Source organism: Octodon degus, unplaced genomic scaffold (genome assembly GCF_000260255.1).
Source record: "Octodon degus isolate 3935 unplaced genomic scaffold, OctDeg1.0 scaffold00001, whole genome shotgun sequence".
Classification (NCBI taxonomy): domain Eukaryota; kingdom Metazoa; phylum Chordata; class Mammalia; order Rodentia; family Octodontidae; genus Octodon; species Octodon degus.
The window spans coordinates 3274551-3295117 of record NW_004524577.1 but is presented as its reverse complement, the minus strand read 5'-3'; the positions used below and the strand labels follow the sequence as shown (position 1 = coordinate 3295117).

The 20567-nt window shown below is 44.0% G+C and overlaps 1 protein-coding gene across 3 annotated transcripts in view; it reads right to left on the bottom strand.

Annotated features, from left to right (window-relative positions):
* Nucleotides 1–3247: 3247 nt before the first annotated feature.
* The window catches only part of Rbbp6 (RB binding protein 6, ubiquitin ligase), a 32667-nt gene continuing 15347 nt past the window's right edge, over nucleotides 3248–20567 (bottom strand). The window contains exons 6-19 of one of the 3 annotated variants that reach the window (XM_023715165.1): nucleotides 20428–20524; nucleotides 19985–20124; nucleotides 16749–16921; nucleotides 14800–14903; nucleotides 14358–14695; nucleotides 12931–13027; nucleotides 12718–12796; nucleotides 12556–12610; nucleotides 10249–10317; nucleotides 8488–8850; nucleotides 8097–8198; nucleotides 7114–7274; nucleotides 5523–6396; nucleotides 3248–5214 (exon numbers count right to left, since the gene is read on the bottom strand). In XM_023715165.1, the coding sequence (XP_023570933.1) occupies nucleotides 3657–5214; nucleotides 5523–6396; nucleotides 7114–7274; nucleotides 8097–8198; nucleotides 8488–8850; nucleotides 10249–10317; nucleotides 12556–12610; nucleotides 12718–12796; nucleotides 12931–13027; nucleotides 14358–14695; nucleotides 14800–14903; nucleotides 16749–16921; nucleotides 19985–20124; nucleotides 20428–20524 (4210 nt within the window). In that variant the 3' untranslated portion in view covers nucleotides 3248–3656. Of the gene's footprint in view, nucleotides 5215–5522; nucleotides 7275–8096; nucleotides 8199–8487; nucleotides 8851–10248; nucleotides 10318–12555; nucleotides 12611–12717; nucleotides 12797–12930; nucleotides 13028–14357; nucleotides 14696–14799; nucleotides 14904–16748; nucleotides 16922–19984; nucleotides 20125–20427; nucleotides 20525–20567 lie in introns of all 3 variants that reach the window. The other 2 variants (XM_004623125.2, XM_023715117.1) reach the window with 2 other exon arrangements.

Sequence of the window (20567 nt, the reverse complement as noted above, 5' to 3'; positions counted from 1 at the left end):
AGAGAATAGGGCAACATATAAACTGGTACACCGCCCGTGAGAAGAGAGCTCTTGCCATCTGCAACACGGATGGACCCGGGATATTTATGTAAAATGTAGTAAGCCAAGCACAAGACAAGCCCTGCGTGGATGCGTTCATATGTAGGATAGTAAAACAACAACAAAACCCCAAACAACTGCCTTCATAGTACAATGGTGGTTTGCCGCAGAGGCGTGGGCGTGTCTAACCTGATACATGGGTACTAAGACAAGTCGGTTGGAGCAAGTTCTGGTGTTTTTGCATAGTACGGTAACAGTGTACGATTACTTTTTCTAAAACTAGAACAAAGGTTTTTGAGTTTTCACTGCAAATGGTGGAGATGTTTCACTCGATATAAACACAAGCATATCACATGTACCTCACTGATGTGTATTTAATGTGTCAGTTAAAATAAGGAGAAAAACGTAAAAAATTTAATGTAACAAATGATATGATGACATAAAAAGCAGGGTTCACACTATATTTCATACACACACACACACACACACGCGCGTGGAGGCTTTCAGACACTTCTCAAGTGGGCAATAGTGTAAGGAAGGGCTTACAAATAGTGTATTCCAGGGGCTGGGGAGATGGCTCAGTAGAATAAGCGCTTGCCTGGCAAGTACCAGGGCCTGAGTTCAATCCACAGTACCGGAAAAAGAAAAAAAAAAAAAAAAAAAGGTGTATTCTAGAATCAGGTTTTTTGGTATTGTTTTAGGGAAGGGTCTACAGGGTGTTCAGAATCTCACTACTAGATCGAGCAATCCGCCTGTTCACAGCCAGCACGGCAGGCCCGGGGATCGAACCTCTGGCCCCTGCGCCTGCTTGCAGGTGCTTTAATCTGCTGAGCTATTAGGCCGGCCCTTTAAAGGTTGAGTTTTACACAGGAAGAACAGCACTTGAAGGCAGGCCATGGTACAGCTTTCTGCTGGTGACATTGCTGGCTTAAACCGTTTTGGGTTAGTTTGCTTTATGTGGCACGTGGACACTAATGGAGGTACTCAAGTACCTGGTTTTGGCTGTGGAATACCCTGGGCACAGAGCGCGCGGCTGCTGGCAGGGTGCTTGCGCCGCCCGCGGCAGCGCTGGACCTCCGCTCCTCGCTCACAGAAGCTGACGCGCCGCTGTCTCTGCTATCTGCTCTGTAGGCTCTGCACGGTAGTTTCCAGCCAGTACGTGGGTGATGATTTGCTTGGTAAAGCATCTAAGTTTTTAAAAGGCTATTCCCCCTTGTTTTCTCAGGCACGACTGCACAAGGCAGGGTTGGCTGCTGCAAAGCACACTTCTGAATTAACAGCCACCCTGGAGACAACCACACAGCCGGGGGAAGACAGTCTATAGCCACACAGTGTGCTCAGAGATGTCACTGCACCCCAGGGGTGTAGGGGACTGGACAGGTGGGGGGCAAGATTTAAAAATGCACCGTAGCTCTCCACCAAGGAACAGAAGGCGGTCTCCGGAGGGGCGAGCGCAAGTGGAGTCCGCAGGCTGCGTCCCCCTCCACGTGGCAAGGACGGAGGCCTCCATCCCTCGAGGCAGCACATTGCATGCTTGAAATGCAAGAACCGGCCACCGAGGGCCCCAAGTTTCCTCGATTAAGTGTAAACGGGGCTGGGGAGACAGCTCGGCGGTCTAACTGCCTGCCTGACAAGCGCAAGGTCTCCAGTTAGACCTCCGGTACCACATGCTGTGCTGGCCACCAAAACCGGGCGTGGGGGTGCACCCCATTAATCTCAGCACTGGGAGGCTGAGACAGGAGGATCACTGAGTCCCAGCTGTATAGCGAGACCCTGTACCAAATAAAAAGATTTTTTAAAAAAATTAAAAGAAAAAGTGTGAATAGCACAATGCCTGACATTTTTTTAAAAGAGTAAAGCATTTCTAAAAACACTAAAATGATACAAATTTCAGAACAAGGTAGGACATTAACAATGGTTGTTATATTCCACCCTGTTATCTTCAAAGTGGTTGTTCCGACGTCCTTCAGGGCCTCTACCGTGATGCTAGCTCAGGTTTGGGGGGTAGCAGTTTAGGTGCTGCAAGAGAGATGGGGCAGGGCAAGTTCAGGGCATGCTGGCAGTGACTGAAAGGGCACAAGAGTGACTGGGAGGAGCTGAAATCCAAGCCCAGGTAGCCCCAAGAGTGCAGCTGGGGAACCTCGCTGGGGATCAACTACTGGGGCTCAGCTCAGAGGACTGCGGACTGCAGGAGTCCCGCGGGAAGCCGTCAGAGCCGTGGACGGCAGTTGGGAGATGGACTGGTCCGCACGTGATGGAATTAGCCAAAGTTCTGGGTACCAAATCCTCAACGTGGGAAACAGAATCTGGAGTTTCGGTCCAGGTTAATTGGAATGGCGTGCAAATGAGGTGGATTAACAAGGTAGTGCCATGTTACAGCAGGTGGGCGGGGCGGGAGAGGTCAGAAGAGACCTGTCCCTAACCACGGTGGGCAACGCCACTCCACCAGCTGCGCCCAAGCAGAGCCCTACATAGCGCTCCCCAAGTGCCGACTTAAGGCAGCAGCACTCCCCAGATTTCACTCCTGAATTATTTTCGCACTCACACTTTGTACTAGGTTCACCTACATGATTTGGACTTCTTTAAATGTTAAACGTTGCACTAAAAATACCCTTATAAATGCTGTCCAGAAGCCTCCTAACAGCAGGTGCCACGCACCCGCAGCACCTGCTGTGCCGTCACAGCGGCTCGTACAAATCCTGCCCCGCTCGGCTGCCACCGCCGGCCACCACACGCCCAGCACCAGCGGCGCACGTGGGTCTCGTCACCAGGCAGCAGGCCGCTTCCTCTGCACGCCCTGCGACCTCCCGCACTCCTCTGGCCGCATCACCAGACCCTCGCAGCAGCCTCTTACCGTCTGCAGTACTCTCCTTGCCTGTTCCAGTGGGCCGGTGCTCAAGGGTTTGCGCGCATCCACAGGTGGACTGCACAGGCCAAAAGAATACTTACAGGTTCAGGAAAAACACTAGCCTAAGTGAGTCGCAATTCCTCGGGATTCAAACTCAAATTTTAGAAGTTCAAGTCCGCACTGCTGTTGGCTGCCAGGTCCTGCCGCCCCGTGGCCACCGCCACAGGCCCGCTGCGAGCGCCCCCCAGGGCGGGCATCTGGCACCACCGGCTGGCGGCAGGGCGCACATGAGGGTCTTAATCAGGGAGATGAACGAGACGCAACCCTCATTTCCTGAGTAATGCAGACATCCAACGTGTGAAAAGTTTACTGAAAACTTTTATTGTAATCAAAACGTCACATAACAGGGTTGTAATGAGTTCAGCAAATCATTCTGCTGATATTTTAGAACTTATACCAGCTTTTGCCAGGCAATTAAAAAAATTCAAATGTGAAAATTTCACAGTAAACTCCACCCCAACTAATTAATGGTGGTTAAAAATAATAGGCCCTAGCAAAACCTCTCAGGTTACATGGTCACAGCTCACAATTCTGTACAAAAGTCCGTGTTATAAAGCTCTGATGTAAAAATCAAATAATCAAGCAGCAATATTTTAAGTGCAGCACAGGGTCTCCGTGTCATTATTTACAAGGCTTCAATCTCTTTACATTATAACAAAATTTAATACAGATGACTTAGGAATTAAGTCAATTAAAAAAATCCGCCCTTCTACACGGGGACAGATTTCGCTTTTTGGTCATCCTTCTCCTTCTCCTTCTCCTTGCTCTTCTTGGACTTTTTCTTCTTGTGTTTGTGTTTTTGGCTTTTCTCCAACTCCGCCTCGGCGCCCGCGTGCTTCTTGTGCTTCTTATGCTTCTTGTGCTTCTTGTGCTTCTTGTCCTTCTTCTTCTTCTTCTTCTTCTTGCTGTCCTGGCTTCCCGCCGAGCTGGCGCTGCTGCTGTGGCTGCGTGTCTGGCTGCCCGAGGGGCTGCGGCTCCTGCTCGGGCTGGCGCTGGGGCTGCTCTGGCTCTGGCTCTGGCTGGCGCCCGCCTGCTGCCCCGCCGCGCCCGCCGCCAGGCCCTCCTTCGCTTTCTCCGCCACCTGGTCTTTCGGGTCCTTCGCAGTGTTTCCAGAAGTGTCGTCCTCCTTAGCAGACACGTTGCTCTCACTGTCACTCTCGTTGTAGTCCGGCTCGAAGGCGGCTTCGTCGGTTTCTCGAGTTAAGTCGGAGGACAGCCTGGAGGACTGGCTGGGTGGGGGCTTCGGCTTCGGGGCGCTCCGGTCCGCCGGTGCCAGCAGCGCGGCCGCCTGCTCCTTCTCCATGTGCGGGGCTGGCGGGCTGAGGATGCTGGGCACCGGCACCTTCGCGGCGCCCCGCGCCTCGGTCACAGGCTTCTCACGATCCTTGCCCGAACTTTTATCTGCAGATTTTGGCTCTTCAGTCGAACGCTTAGTATCATAAGGGGACTTATGATCATGAGGTTTTTTGTCTCTTGAGGGACTAGAACTTTTTTTGGAATCTGCGGTGCCCTTCTTAGGCAAGTCTCTCTCCTCCTTTGGCTTGTTCTTCTGCGCAGCAGAATCTTTATTCCGAGAAGGAGAGTCTTTCCTTCTTGTTACTTCACTCCTCTCATCTCTCCGCTTAGAGCCTGAATGCTCTCTGTTCTCATAGTCCAGTTTTTTGTCTCTGCTGGGAGTGAAGTCTTTGCTGGAGGAACCCCGAGTGGAATCATGCTTCTCTGAAGTTCGAGTCTCTTTAGAGGACTGAGACCCACTTTTAAAATTTCCTTGTTCATTTACGCGCTCCAGACTACTGTCCTTCTCCGGCTGGGCGCTACCCTTCCGCTTCTCAGTATTTTCCTTTTCCAAGCCCGCGTGCTCTCGGTCTTTGCTTTTGCCCTTCTCACTAGACGCGGTGCTCTTTGAACCCTTCGCCTCATGCGGCACAGCTTCGTGGCTCAGCTCCTTGGCAAGTTTCACCTTCTCTGACGGCTCACTTGCTTTCTCAGTGTACTTAGTTGCGCTTGAGGGTTTAGTGGCGACATTTTTTATGACACTAGAAGGCTTCCCTGCACTTGGTACAGGCTGTGTGGCCTTGGCATCCTCTTCCTCAGACTCAAAGTCATCTTTATCCCATTTGGACTGCGGAACCTGGATCATAATAATAACATCTTCAGCAGGGGCCGTATTGTCATTGTTATATTCTTCCATAGTCTTAATTACAGTTCGCTTTGTATCTGGTTTTTCTTCAGATTTTCGCACAGGACTGCCTCCAGTTGAGCTCGTACTAAAAAGGAAAAAAAGGCTTTTTAATTAATGAAGAATTACTAATTATAAAACAATACAGAAATGCTAACTTCAACATGATACATTTTAACTTTTAAAGGCCAAATTATTCTTTTCTAATAAAAATAATGTGAACAAATGTGTCTCAACACCCTAATCATCTTATAACGGTCTTTAAAACCCACGAAAATGTTAATCAGGCCAATCCCCACAAGCAAGCAGCACATTCTTAACGCGGAAAACACAGCACAGGTCAAACTCAAAGAGCTCACTCCCCGCGGGTGCCCGCGCCCCTTCCGTGTCGGTTACCTGGTGTAGTCCACGAGAGCCGAGCTGGACCCTTCCGTCCCGGGCACTTTGCGCTTGGCCTTCCCCTTCCCCTTCTCCTGTTTAACCTTGCTAGAGGTGGACTCCAACTTTTCAGGGAGCTCTTTTGTACTAGACACATTTTCTGTCCCCCCAATTTTTTTTCCAGTCTCTCGGTTAAGCTTAATTTTTTTGGCTGGCGCAGATGAGGATGGAATTTTGTCCTTTTCTGGGGACCGATCCATCTTCTCAACATCGGATTCCATTTTGCGCTTTGGTGATGGCTTCATTATTTCAGTTACTTCTAGTTTAGATATTTTCATTGCAGCTGACTCAAAATCTTTATCTACACCTTTTTCTTCAGTTTTTCTTTTTCTCTTCTCTCCCTTACTATCAAGTGGCTTGTTTTTCTCACTGGGCTTTTTGGCCTTTTCTTCCTTATTAGCTAGCTTTTCTAACTTGACATCTTTGGAGTGGTCCTTCTTTACCTTTTCCTCCTTGATTGGCTTTGTTTCTGGGTGCTCTTTCGCCGATTTAGAATGGGCTTTCCTGAGGGTTCCAACCATCTTTTCATCCTTCTGGGAGGAAGAGGATCTAGCAGGGTCAGGCTTTGGAGTCTCCTCTTTGGCCTTTTTAAGTGGCGGTTCAGGCCGAGGAGATTTTTCCCGCTCCCCATCCAGTTTTTCCTGGGGTCCTTTAGCAGGTTTGACACCACTTTCTTTTTTGGACACAGCGTAACCATCGTTCTTCCGCTTGGTCTTGTCACCTTTAGCTTTTGGTTTATCTTTCTCCCTCTTGTCTTTTTCAGACACTGATTTGAAAGTGATGGAGTCTGCATCCATTGGCTCATCCCTCACCGGGGTGGCATCGTCTCTGCCTGGAAGAACAAACAGCGAGTCTGGCTTATTTTCCTCAACACCTGGAGGCTCTCTTGATTTCCTAGCAGTCTCTAACAATTCTGGGTTCAGGAAACCTTCACTCTCTTCGCCTTTTCTTCTTTTCCTGTGTTTCTTATGCTTATTTCCTTTACCATCTCCAGGAACATTTTCATTCTCCCTCTCTTTTGATTTTGTACTATCCTTCTGATTGTGACTGTCCCTTGTTGAAAGCTTCTCTGGGTAACTGCCACCTATATTTCGACTTCTATGACTCTGTCCAACATAGTCTTCTCTGCGACCTCTTGTGAAGGGTGAATTTCTGACATTAAGAGGTAAAAGTCTCTCTGGGGAGAAAGCCTCCCTATTTGTGGAGGGTCTAGGCTGTGCTCCAGCAGCATAACCTTTATAGTATTTTTCATACCACTCTCTGTATTTTCTCTCCCATTCTCGATAACGCTCCTTTTCAAATGGATCCCTAAAATCCACACTCCTCCCGTAGTACGCCTTCACGTCATACGGTGGCGGGACTTCTCTGTACCTATTAAAATATTCACGCTCAGCTTCTCCTTGAGGTACACTACGCTTGCTGGGAGACTGTGCCCTAAACGCCTGAGGAGATCTTGATCGGGAATGATAGCGTCTATATGGGGGTGACCGTGACCTAGACCGGTGGTGCCCGTGGGACCTGGACCGGGAGCGGTAACTGCGACTCTTGCCTCCGCCTCTCCGGGGGTACGGGGGTGAGCGCGAGTAGGAGCGAGAATGCGAGCGGCTGAACGAGCGGGAGTAAGAGCGTGAGCGTGTCGAGCCGGATCTTGATTTAGAGTAAGTGTATGAACTTCTTGAGTAGGATGACCCACTATAGGGAGATTTGGACCTAAAACCAAAAATAGAACAATAATTGGTAGTTGAGAAATATATATAAAGTACAGATTCAGATTCTACATTCTTGCTGCTTCATTATTCTTTAGGGCAAGTTTTATCTTGGGTGATTAAAGAGGCACAGTGACCTCCTCTAGCATGGAATACAGCAAAGAAATCAGAGCAACCATTTACCACAAAACAAAAGTGCAGTCTTAACTACAGTGGAGCGCATTCATGTGCCATGAGTTATATGAACTTATTAACAATTAACCAAAATGCCAATTGAATTCAAATTTCACTTCCTATCCAATTATTGAAATAGCAGTCCATTTTTTGTCCTATACTGGCTAACAGAGTAGCTTTAAAAGGAACCACATTTTAAGTGTAAAGCTAAATAAAAAAGAAAGACTTTTAAACTTCCAGGGAATTTTTACAATTCAGTTTTTAATCAATGAAGTACTCTTATGTACACTACCTCATAATCACACAAGTTAATGTTCCAGCGCGAAGCTGTGGCCTCTGCTAAGAGGGTACTTGCAAGTTTCTCTATTTCCTTCCTTCCTTCCTTCCTTTCATAAACATTTCCCAATTATTTTAAACTATAAATGATGCCAAGGAACTAGGGCAATTTAATCCCCGTAATTGCTACTTTTACACAATAGAATTTACAGAGACATTTTTTCAATAAACATATACTGGGAAATAGGCGACATCTCCATTTCTATATACCTAGACCGAATCAAAAATTTCATAAGTACACTTATATCCACAGCTAATCCCTGGATATTCAAAGTCCCATTTGTAGTTCTGTTGTGAAGGCTTACAAAACACTAACCTGGAAAATGAGCGCCTACGCTCCTTTTGAATCTTTTTGTATTCCATCAATTCCTTAGCAAAATCATTTGTAAACTCATCTAGCTTGGACTTTTTCTTTTCCCTAGTAAAATAAAGTTAAAGAGTGAAAGTTAACAAAAACCATTTAAGAAAACTAACAAGACAAATGTAATTAGATCATGAATGAGATGAATGAAATTGTCATTAGTTTTCCATTTTAAAACTACAAAGGACTAGGAATCCCTGAGGAAGTTGTTTATATGGCTTTGGTTTAAATTTTAGGTGAATTTTCTTTTAAGTGGAAACACTGGAAAAATGTTTCCAAAGATACCTATTTAATGTTATGCCAGAAAATGAAAAGGTATATAATAATTGCAAATTAAAATACTTACTCTTCCTTTAGTCGGCGCTGTTCTCGATAGAATTCTTCCCTGGACAAAGGCGGTGCCTGTGTTGTCGGGATGGTGTTTGAATGGGCTGTCTGTACTCCTGATGATACCCAAGGTGTTGACAAGCTGGCAGGGGCTGGAGGAAAACCTGGGGGAGGGACACCGTACCCAGCAGGTGGAGGCTGGCCAGGGGGAAACTGAGGAGAGAACTGTGGAGGAGGGACGCCTGGGGGGAGGGGAAGCGAGTGAGGTGGAGGAGGGTACAGAGGCGGCGGTGGAACAGGCACAAAGACTGGAGTCGCTGGGAGTGACGGGCCTTGAGTCCTCTGTGATCTTTCACTGTGGTGTCGCCCGCGGTTTATACTTCTGGAGAAATAAATTTCAGGATATTGCTTTAAACTCAATTTATCTCAGAAGTAAGCTTACCTTTTCCAGCTATCGTTATTTCCAAACATACAATGGAATGGACCCACTATTCAACTCACACAGAAACATTAATATCACTTATTTGTAAATGCCACTGTACAGAGGGAGGCACAGTGACACATGCCTGTGGTCCCAGCTGCTCAGGAGGCCGAGGAGGGAAGGTCACGAAATGAGGAGTCTGAGACCATCCTGGGCAACAGAGCAAGACTCCATGTTAAAAACAGAAAAGTAACTCTTAGCAAGGGCCACAGAGGCTGAGATGGTAAACACAGAGGACCTTTACTAGCAGCACTACACTGAAGATTCCCTGGCGAAGTTCAGAGTACCACTGCGTTCATCACCCTTTGTCACTGTCTGCTCAAGGAACAGGCGATGGATGCTGCTGCGACGCAGTTCTCCCAACTGCCTTTCAAGACCAAAAGTTTAAGTCAAGAAAAACCATTCTTGTAACCTTCTTCATGAGGAAATGGGCAAGAACCACACAAAATCATTTTAGTATCTGTGACCACCGGTGAAACACCTGTTTTCTCTCGATGTATAAAATAAAACTCAAGTTGCCTAAAGTTTCTGAATTGTGCCTCAGCAAAGAAACTGAGTGAGATTCCATTATACTCAAGTTCTTTAAATGACGGCCAACTGGTATACCAAAGCAGGGGAGAAAGTTTAGACCTTAGGTTTTTCAGAGTTATGAATTAGTAGCTATTTATTACCTTTTTTAAACGTGAGATTTAGTAACGAGGTAGTAGCTAGTAAAGACACTTTGAATACGCCTGTGACGGAATTCTGGCGGCCCCTCCCCCGTGGCAGCCGTGGCCACAAGATGAGACCTGCGCCTTCCTTCTCTGATTAGCACTGCCTATGCCTTTTCAGGGCAAGAGCACCTAGCAATTTCTCACCTTTTCTTTTGGAAAAGAAGTGGTAAGGAAAAGGGAAACAATGTATTTTTTCCATGGCAGCTGAGGTAGTTAACCTTCATCACCAACACTGTGTATGCTCACAAGGAGAAAGTAGTTGAGAAGGAGTATAGAAGATGTAGCTTTAAAAACTATCACTTCAAATATTAAATATAAGGCCGGAGGGGTGGCCTGCACCCATAATCCCAGCACTCAGGAGGCAAAGGCAGGAGCACCGCCACAAAACTGAGGCAAGCCTGAAATTACCCATTCAGGTGAGATCCTGACTCAAAACAAGAAAAAGAAATATAATTTCTGCTTTGTCCGGTTTAGGGACAGCTACTGAGGTCCAGGAGAAGCACAAACACAACGGCCCCCTCTTGCCCCTGCTTTGCTTTCCCTTGCTGTACTTCCGAAGGCTTTCCGAGACTTTCAGCATGCCTACCTGTAGCAGCTTCTCTCCCCTCTTCTAATTTGTTGTGGCGGAGAAACCAGATAGCCGAGCTTGTTGGAACTGTGCATGTGGGGAAAAGCATAACAGAGGTCTGAGCATTTCTGAATTGTTTTTTGTACCGGGGGGATCAAACTCAGGACCCTGCACTCGCCAGGCTGGCGCTTATTCTGCTGAGCTATCTCCCTGGCCCGTCTGAGCACTGCTGCAGGAGCACAGTGTGTGGCCGTGACTGCCTGAACATCGCAGCACCCACCTTCTGCTGAAAACTTTATCTATTGAGTCTGCACACTCCAGGTAAAATCCGAGCAAATACACTTAATACTGATTTGTTTTTCTGCTTAACTGTGTTATAACAATAATGAATCTTCAATATGAAATATTTTGTTAAATTTTAACTAGCACTCTATGAATTTTCTATAGAAAAGGAGCCCTGGCTACAAGGCGCCATGCGGGCACTGTATACAGCAAGGCAGGCCACCAACATGCCGCTTTCGTGCACATGAATGGAGACAAGGCAGGAGAGCGCGGCCCGCTGCGAGGGGGGCGCCCTGAAGCCCAGGCCCACCTCAGCACAACGCCCACGCCTCTGGGCTTCCTGTGCTTCCTTCTAATTTCTTATTTAGCACCAGAAGTTTGGTTTACCTTGCAACCAAAAGAGCTAAATTTTAGAATGAGTCTTTATAAATCAGAAAGCTATTAAATAATCCGGATTTTTAGTGACAAGAAACAGTCCATAGAAATCAGTGTTTTGTATTTCATGGTTAAAAAAAAAAAATCATACTCAATAGATTTAAGAATGTAGGGCTGGGGAGATAGCTCAGTAGTGTAAGTGCTTGCCTGGCAAGCACAAGGTCCTGAGTTCAATTCCCAGTACTGGGGGGAAAAAAACAAGTAGCAAGACTTGAACACAGATTATACTCAAAATGAGGAATTTGTTTGATTCTTTAATATTAGTATGTTTTTTGTTTACACAAATCATATTTTGATAACTCAAACTAAAGGTAGGGAAAAAGTTTAACCTTTTAAGTAACATCACATTTTTTTTTTTTTTTTTCCTTTTTTGGTACCGGGGATCAAACTCAGGACACTGTACTTGCCAGGCAGGTGCTTATGCCACTGAGCTATATCCCCAGCCCCAACACCACATATTTACAAATGAATTTTCTTTTTTTCTTTGGGGCAGCTCAGCCTGCCCTAAGGGCAGGACTGGCACAGCATGTGGTGCTGGGGATTGAACCTTGATCACCTGCGCCTGCCTAAGCTTATCTCAGCAGGCATCTTAGACCACTGAGTCATCTCACCAGCCCAAAAATGAATTTTCAAAATTTGTTTATTAATTCACTAATTGAAGTCCTAGTCAAGATCCCTATTTGTTAAGATATTTAAAAAAGGATTTTGCACATTACTATTTTGGAAAAAAAAACTACAACTGACCCCTAAAACAGTGGATTTGAACTGTGGAGGTCCTTTTATATACATAGAGCTTATTCTTTTTTTTGGAGATATAACAATTTGAAAAAACTTCCAGACAAATGTCATGGCCTGAAAATTTCAAAAACCTAAGAAAATGGAATGCACTAAATACATACAGTGTATGTAGTTAATAGTTTTGTAATCATTTACTACCACAAAATATAAACAAATCTTAGTAAATGCTACAATGTATCGAGACTTATGCCCACAGACTGCACAAGAGAAATGTAAGCAAGCATAAGCACGCTGCATCCACACACTGGCCTCAGACCACAAGCACCTCCTGCCATGCTGCTCAAGTGCTGTGAACCTGCATTTACGACAGCGTGATGCAACGCCAACAGTCGGGGGCAGTCAGTCTGCAGCTCCTGCGTCAGAGGGACGTGGCACCTTCCACAGTTCCGAGGTTTCTTTCACCACAACACAATCCACATGCAAAGCGTAAGTCAATGAACGGTTAGGGGTAGGCCTCTGGGCAGTGGTGTAATATTAGGAAATTTCAGGAGTCAAGCGATGGGCTAGTGACGTACTTCAGTGGCAGAGCTCTTTCTTAGCATGTGTGAAGCTCTAGGCTCAGTCCTTGACAATGTCCAAAGTAGATTCTTCTAGGCCGGTAACCTAGCTCTCAAGTTACTTCAAGAGTCAACTGTAATGTACTTACACTTTAAAAAAGTAACTCCTCATATGAGCTTGGATTTGTGACACTCAACATGGAAATCTGCAGTAACTAATTTGGTCTATAAGATGAGGAGTCACACTGGAAAGCGCCTGCCTAACTGCAGGTGGCACTGCCTCACTCACAGCAGTCGGAGGTCGGATACTTACTGTTCCCAGCCAGGTCGACCACCACCCGGGCGAGCGGCATTTATTCTTACTGGACCTTACAAACAAAACCAGAAACAACCCGTAAATATAAAACTGCGCATTGAATAAAACCAACCATTTCTGAAGGAGTAGAAAGGTGCCAATCACAGTAGTTCTACTCACCAGTCGTGGGGATCAGCTGTCCATGTAACAGTGACTGTCCAAGCAAAGACGGGGCTCCAAGAACAGGTACCTGGTAACCCTTTCAGGAGAACCACAAACAAGTGTCATCAAAAAAGAAAAGGACAGAAGAGAATAGTTGAAATCAAGATTTAAAAAACCAAACCAAACCAAACCCAACTAAAGAAAAGAAAGTTTACAAACCAGTGAATGTACCTTCTCTTCCATAAGAGCAGTAAGTGCAATCGAGGAAGCTCCCTTTGGGTGCTCCGAGGCAAGTGCTGCAGCTGGCAATATTTTAGGATCAGAATCCCTGGAAAATAATGTAATTATAATGCACTGAACAGTCATCAAACACGGGAGACCGAGTAAAAATAACTGTCACTAACTGTCCAGCAGCAAAATGTGTTAAGTCAAAGAAGATGAACATTTCTGAGCGAGGAAAGGACTGAGTCTTTGGTGAGTTCTTTGTGCATAAATACAAAAGTAAAAGAAGAAACTGTCATAAGAACTACTACATATGCCAGGCGTGGCACACATGTAATCCCAGCCCCAGGGAGGCTGAGGCAGGAGGATCACTGAGCTTGAGGCCAGCCTGGGCTACAAAGTGAGTGAGTGCAAAGCCAGTGTGAACTGCGTAGTAAAACTGTGTTCAAAGGAGAAAAGAAACTACTACAAGTAGGTGGGATTGGTGGGTCACTCTGTAAATCCAGCACCCACTGAGTCAGGAGGATGGCTGTGAGTTTGAGAGCAGCCCGAACTGTGTAATGAGACCCTGTCTCAAAAAACTGAAAAAAATTTACAGATAATAGAAAGTTCCACAAATAGCAAAACTTCAAAAGGAGTAAAAAGTCAGAAGTATATGCTAAATAAACCAGGAACAAAATTTTAGTTTTAATTCAACCACTAAACTGAATTGGTGTTCTTGGATAAGCCTGCCATAGGATTCTCTGGGTCTCATTCCCACTATCAACATAAAAAGCTAAGGGGACAACCAGGTTTCTCAAATAGTATGACTCTTAAAGTCAGACTCTTAAAGATTTGGCTCATCTGGAACAGGCTCAATATTTTTAGGTACTGGGGATTGAACTCAGGACTTTGTGCTTGCCAGGCAGGCACTTATGCCACTGAGCTATCTCCCCAGCCCCAGGCCCAAGATGTTTATAAGAGTAGTACTAATACCATTTTAAGAATGGTCTTAGACTACAAGGGCAAACCTTTCTGAAGCAGGATTGAAGTCTACTTTCCTTACTCCTCTATGTAATCATGCTCTGCGATAGCATTATTCCTGATCTCCGCTTGCACCAAGGCATCAACTCCTCTATGCACCAAAATTGTTCTTAGTTGTACTGTAGTCTCTTTCCTAATACCATCACCTTGACCACTGTGAGTGGATTCTGCCTGTTCCATGAATCAACACTGAAAGGCTGGCTGGCAACATGCGTATTATTTAGCTGCTTAATCATCATTTGGCAAAAGATTTTCCATCTCCCTACTTGCCCAGGAAAACTTAATCATCACTTCTTATGAATCATTTCAACTTACTGGACACAGTGACATATGTACTGAAACTAGCATTGACCAATATACAATAAAGAACTGTATTATACACTTTGTTCTCTGGCACTGAGAAACAGACTTACCGGAAAGGCCCATCTGCTTTTTCTGAATGGACAGATATGGAGACAGTTGCGGTTATGTCAGGCACAGGAGCTGGGGCAGAGGATGCATTTCCAGGTACAGAAGGGGCCAAGGAAGACTGACTTGAAGTTAATGATGATAAAGAGGGAGCTGAGTGGGCAGACGACGAAGTCACTGGAATCATCAAGGGATCTTGCTGTCGGGATATTGGCGATCGCATCAGCGGCTGCAGGTTGCGCTGAATGAGTGGTCTTGGAGGTGGTATTGGGGGTGGTGGTGGAGGTAACTGTTTCCGTAGTCTTTTTGTATAGCCCGTTTCATTTTTGAAGTTATTAACAGCCTAACATACCAAACATAAAAATGCAGAAATGAACCAATACAGCTTTCACTCTAGTAAGGGTGAAACCATCAAATCTGTCATTAAAGGGATGCGAAGACAGTTACCTGTCGTAAGAATTTGTTGGCAATTAAAGCATCAGGAGAGACATCATTCTGATGACACGTTGGACACGTATGTTCATCCGACTCCAGGAGTGCTGTTCTTATACCTGCCCGTCAGGAAATTTTCATATTATTTCCAAACACACAGAAGATCATTTCATATACTGCATAGTGCACTCTCTTGTTCCAGCTATTCCTCTACTTTCTCTCTGACCACAGACAGCTACATCAGAAAGTCAAGATCCATTCTAACGAAGCTTAAACAGAAAAACCTCTTCCCCGATAGTTCTGGTTTAGCTAGTAGTTGAGATATAGAGCAGCGGCGGTGAACTTATGGCATGTGTGCTGCACACACCTGGTATTGCTGACAGCTTTGAAAGGTTCACTGGCACAGTGAGAAGAAAACAGAAATGAGAACAGTCTAGAAAGTGGCAACAATTTTCACTTGGCTTACACCTTCTGATTAATCACCATAAAAGGCACTTTAAAAACAAGCATCGACAGCCATCCATGGTGGTGCACACCTATAATCCCAGCACTTGGGAAGCTGAGGCAGGAGGATCGCTGTGAGTTTGAGGCCAGCCGAGACTATACAAGGACAAAAGGAAACAAACCACCCCTCCTCCATCTTTCAGATGAGGAAACTGAATACTAGCAGTGAGCAGGTAGATTAAAGTGTACATTCACTGATTAGATTTCAATCAGCAGCTTAAGTGACCTCTTCTTGACCTTGGTCTTCAAAGACATCTGAAAATAGTGATATCCTGAAACTAAATGCCATACAGAATCGAACACTAAGACTTTCAGATAACACCATTTTCTTGTGGGAAGAAGAAACAAACTTAGGAACGTGGCAGAAAAAAAACTAAGTGCTAATATAACTGAGTTAAAAAAAAAACAACAAAGGGCCAAAACACATGGCAGTGCTGAGTGACATTTATAAGACAGTCTTTTAACTTCTCAGAAATTTTACAACAGTCCAGGAAAGAAACTATAGTGTCATTATATTTCCAGAATGATCTAAGGCCCAAAAGGTTTTAAGATTTTGTATAAAATGTAAAACATATAGAAAACAAAAATGATTAAAAATATGACATACTGACATTGACAAAAGGATGTACAAAGGGCGGTACAGGGCCACAGGATAATTCCTGAGAGTCCTTGGCTGACCTTATCAGATACAAAACTTACATTTCTTGTTATATAGGTCTTGCTATATCTTGGTCTTAACCATCCAGCAGAAAAGTATAAAAATGAGGTATATAAAGTAAAGCCATACTGGGGCCGGGGAGATGGCTCAGTAGAATAAGTGCTTGCCTGGCAAGCGCAAGGGTCTGAGTTCAATCCCCAGTTCCGCAAAAATAAAATAAAATAAAATAAAATAAAGCCATATTAATACGATGAGCTGTAAAAGGCTCAAGTCAATAACTTCTGAGGATAATCCACTAATATTATAGACTGCTAGATAGTGTTAGATTGTTCAGTTCAAATATAAATTCAAACACCTATAGTATTTAGATGCCAATAGAATATTCACCTCTGACAGAGAATAAAAAAAATGATACAAAAGAATGATCATTTTGTATTTATATATATAAAATAGGATAAATTTAGAGCTATTTTTGCTTAATTCAAAGAGAAGAAAGAGGTGTACTAACAGTGTTTGGAAAGAATATCCTGCCTGCTTCTTGTACTATGGATAACCACTAAGAAGATAACAATGTACAGTGTATTGATTATCAAACTGTCCTATTAATCAGCTGTGAAACTGTCTCATTCATATTTATTTCTCAATTAAAAAAATTAAGAAAAAAATATGACCTAGTCACCCGAATGAAAGCATAGGAGGTAGTTAATTCTAATATTGAAAAGGGAAAAAGAGTCAGCTTTAAGAGCCTTTAAGCAAATATAAATTCTCCAAAATACGTCTTCACTGCTTCAGCGGTTCTTACATTCATCGCAGTAACTGTTTCCACAGCAGGGAATGACAACAGCGTCAGTCATGATGTCTTTGCAGATCAGACAGAGCAATTCATCCGGGATAGGATCGTCTTCTTCTGATGAGGACGAAGGCTCCTCTGGCAAGAAGGGTGGTTTTTCTTTTTTCCCAATTGCATATGCTTCTCTGGAAAGGAAGGTTTTAAGTGCTTCATCAGTAAGAAGGCGAAATAGTCACACTGTAAGTCCTACCCTATAAGGGGAACATGAACCTCAGCACGATGCCAAGCATTTTAGACAAGCAAATCTTCCAAACTAAGGGAGCAGTTAATGCATATCCTCTAACTAAGCAAACATACAAAACTCTATAGAAGTATAACAAAAAGAAAGAAATGGGCTGGTGAGACGGCTCGGTGGTCTAAAGCACCTACTTAGAACAAGCTAAGCTAAGCAAAGCACAGGGACCGCGGTTCAATCCCCCAGCACCACATACCAGCCAGCCCCGCCCCCTGGTGGGCTGAGCTGGCCACACACACACTAAATAAATAAATAAATAAATACATATATTAAAAAAAAGAAAGAAAAGATAACAGTAGCTGGAAGGATCCCAGAGTGCTCAACTCTTGAGAACTGAGGGTCAGAGAAGTAAAGTCATACATTCAGTGCCATGAAGCCCTACTAAGATGGCAAGAAACAATATAAATTTAGAGAATAGCCTAATAATTTTCCCCTGTGCTAGCATATTTCTTGAAAAATCAAGTAACAAACACATCCACCCCCACAATCGAACAGTCTCTAAAACTCGTGAATTTATTAGAGTGAGTGCTACAAGATGGGAAATTACAACTGGTATTGACATTATACAATTAAAGGAGGGACAGTTCAAGGGAGATATTTTACTGTCACGCAATTACTGAAAACCATGATCTATCATTACTAAGAAATTAACCTATTTATAATCAATTTAAAAATATGATCTGAAGGATCCAAAGTATGTGTTACAGAAAGATACAGTAACGCCTCATTAGACACTCACGCCTTATTTTTTTCTTTTCTTTTTTTGGTGGAACCAGGGATTGAACTCAGATCCTTACACTTGCCAGGGAAGAACTTATTCTACTGAGCCATCTCACCGGCCACCCTTTCTTTACTTAGAAATGCACTTTGCAAAAATGTTGGGTATTAACTACACTGAAAAACAAACAAAGCTATGTGCAGACTTGTCACTACTGTTTCTACACCCCCAACTCTGCATTAAACAAATCTGTAAAGCACGTAATCCCTGAGAAACCTTTCTACTTCATTTAGGAAAAGACTGTGTTTATCTCAACGCTGAATATATCTCAGCTGTCCGCAGTAGGTACCTTAGGTGTGTTATTTGGGCTGCAGCTGCTCCACAGACATCACCACGACTCCAGAAATAAGTACCAATGTGCTTATGCCCCAGTGTTCCCAATTTGTGGAAGAGGAGTCTCCCACTGCCCAAAAGACAAAAGAAAGAAAAAAAAGAGGAGAACAGAGGATAGAAGAAACAGAAGAGTCTGAGTTGCATATCAGTGGTGTTAGTGGAGAGGGTGCAAGTTTCATTTAAAGTATCTGGTCTCCCATCTCTCCCCAGTATTTGCTGTGTGCTTCACACAAGAGGGCTTTCATATTCTCAGTCAAAAGTGAAGAAGGCAATTCTCTGATGCTAACTTTTCCAACACAAATTTTACTTTTAAAGAACTTACAAGGGCTGGCCAGTTGGCTCAGCGGACTGAAGCGCCTGCTTAGGCAGAGCACAGCGGCCAGGGTTCAATCCCACCGCTGAGATGGTGACTGAGATTGGGTGTGGTGGCACACACCTGTAATCCCAGCGCTTGGGAGGCTGAAAACAGGAGAATTACTACAAGTCTGATCTACGTAGTGAGACCCTGTAAACCCTGTGCTAAAATACATTAAACTTCCGTGACAAAGATGAAGTGGTCTGCTCTCAGAATGACAGCACTATCATCATCAACCTGAGTGCTTAGAAGCTTCTATAAAGGATCTCTGAATTAGAAACAGCAGAACAACAGACTGTTCTAAGATGGACCACGAAAACAGGATGGTGACTGATAAAAAATAGATGGGGGTGAAGCTGAGGAAGCGCGCAGGGCTGGGGCTTGACTGTAAAGCACCGCATACTCACGCACAGACAGTGTTTCCCTCTAGCAGCCCGCAGCGCCTAGTCTCAACATTCCTACCTGCTTGCTGTACTATTGTCAACATTTACAGCAATAAGCTAAGACAAAGTGCGGGCTGCAGTATTTAAAATGTTTCTTTCGTCACTGAGAACACCTATTCTCAAAAGAAAGAATGACTGCTAGACTATGGCATTCTTAAAGTCACTTACATTTTTAAAAGACAAAAAAGAAATGACTATGCAGACACCTATTCCCTAAACTGATCTTTCTCAAGGTACAAACTGAAGTTAACCTCAATTTCCTGTAAGACCTGTCAAAAATTTTTCTGGCAGAATACACAGAAGCAGAGTCTAAAAGAACAGATACTATTAGGTGTTCCTTACAGCTACTAAAGGCAGTCAAAAGGCAATTTAAATATGTTAATTGCCAGGAGCGGATAAAACGGCAAGTTACCTCGTTGAACTGTAACACTACATTTTCGTATGTGCTCCTTTCATTAAAACCTGGCTCATGAAATAAAATCCAAAAACTAAAAATATGCATGAAGGTGTTTTATAAAGCTATAGTTGGTCTGAATTAATGGTTTATAAAATAAACTACTTTATTTTTATTTTTTTCTATAAATTACTTTAGAAGCTTAAGGCTGCATGGTTATTGTCCAAACTTACTCAAGATTCCTCAGTATTTCATTTATGCTTGGAACTTAAATCTGCCTATCTTACTGAACTTTTAAGCATTTGTTAAAATGATTATACCCACTTTGTTCACTTAAGAAATGGAAATACTATATATATATATAAGATAATGTGGAAGCATGTACATGGATGAAGAAGACAGCAGGGAATGACAGAAAAAGAAAAAAAAAAAAAATAGAAGACTACAAGGGAAGTGTCACTCACTGATGACAGAATCCCCAAATCCATTTGAAACTGGCTTTACATGGAGCAGACTGCAGCCTTTCAGTATTAAGGAAACGCAGCAGGTACGAACTAAGGACCTGGAGGCACAACACTCCCACCAGAGCCGAGCAGAGCAGGACCCCAGCCCTGTGCCCGGGATGGACCGCAACCCGCCGGCCTACTTACGCGTCTATCGTTGGGATAGCGTACTTCCCAGTGTTGGTAAGCATTGCACCTTTCATATTGGGGTCTTTTACTTCCATCATAAAGCTTTTGGGAATTCCAGTGCTCTTCTTAATTCTAGGCCCGGATTCAAAGTTCTTATCCTATTTGGAGAAAAAGAAGACAAAAAAAGAAGTAGTCATCTTTAGTTAAGGATCTATTAATACAGGCAGTGTTTACTAACTTATTCACCAGGTTTTACACAACTGATCTCATTCAATGCAACTGTCATGTGAGGTGACTGCTACTAGCCCCATTAACATCGGAAGCCTGGTGAATCTGGCTCCAGAGGCGGGGTTGCCTTGCCATCTTAAGAGACAAATCAGTTCTTACCAAGGAGGGAAAAAGATGGCTAAGCAATAATTCTGAGGGAAATAACTGTGCTGCAGTTTCTAGTCTGGACTTACCCCATTTGTTGGGCAATTCTTAATATAATGGCCAGGTTTACCACAACGGAAACATGTGTAAGATGGAGGTGGCGGTCCTAGAGGTTTCTTCATGTAACTGGAAAAGAAAACCGTGACATGTACACAGATTTCTAAATAAT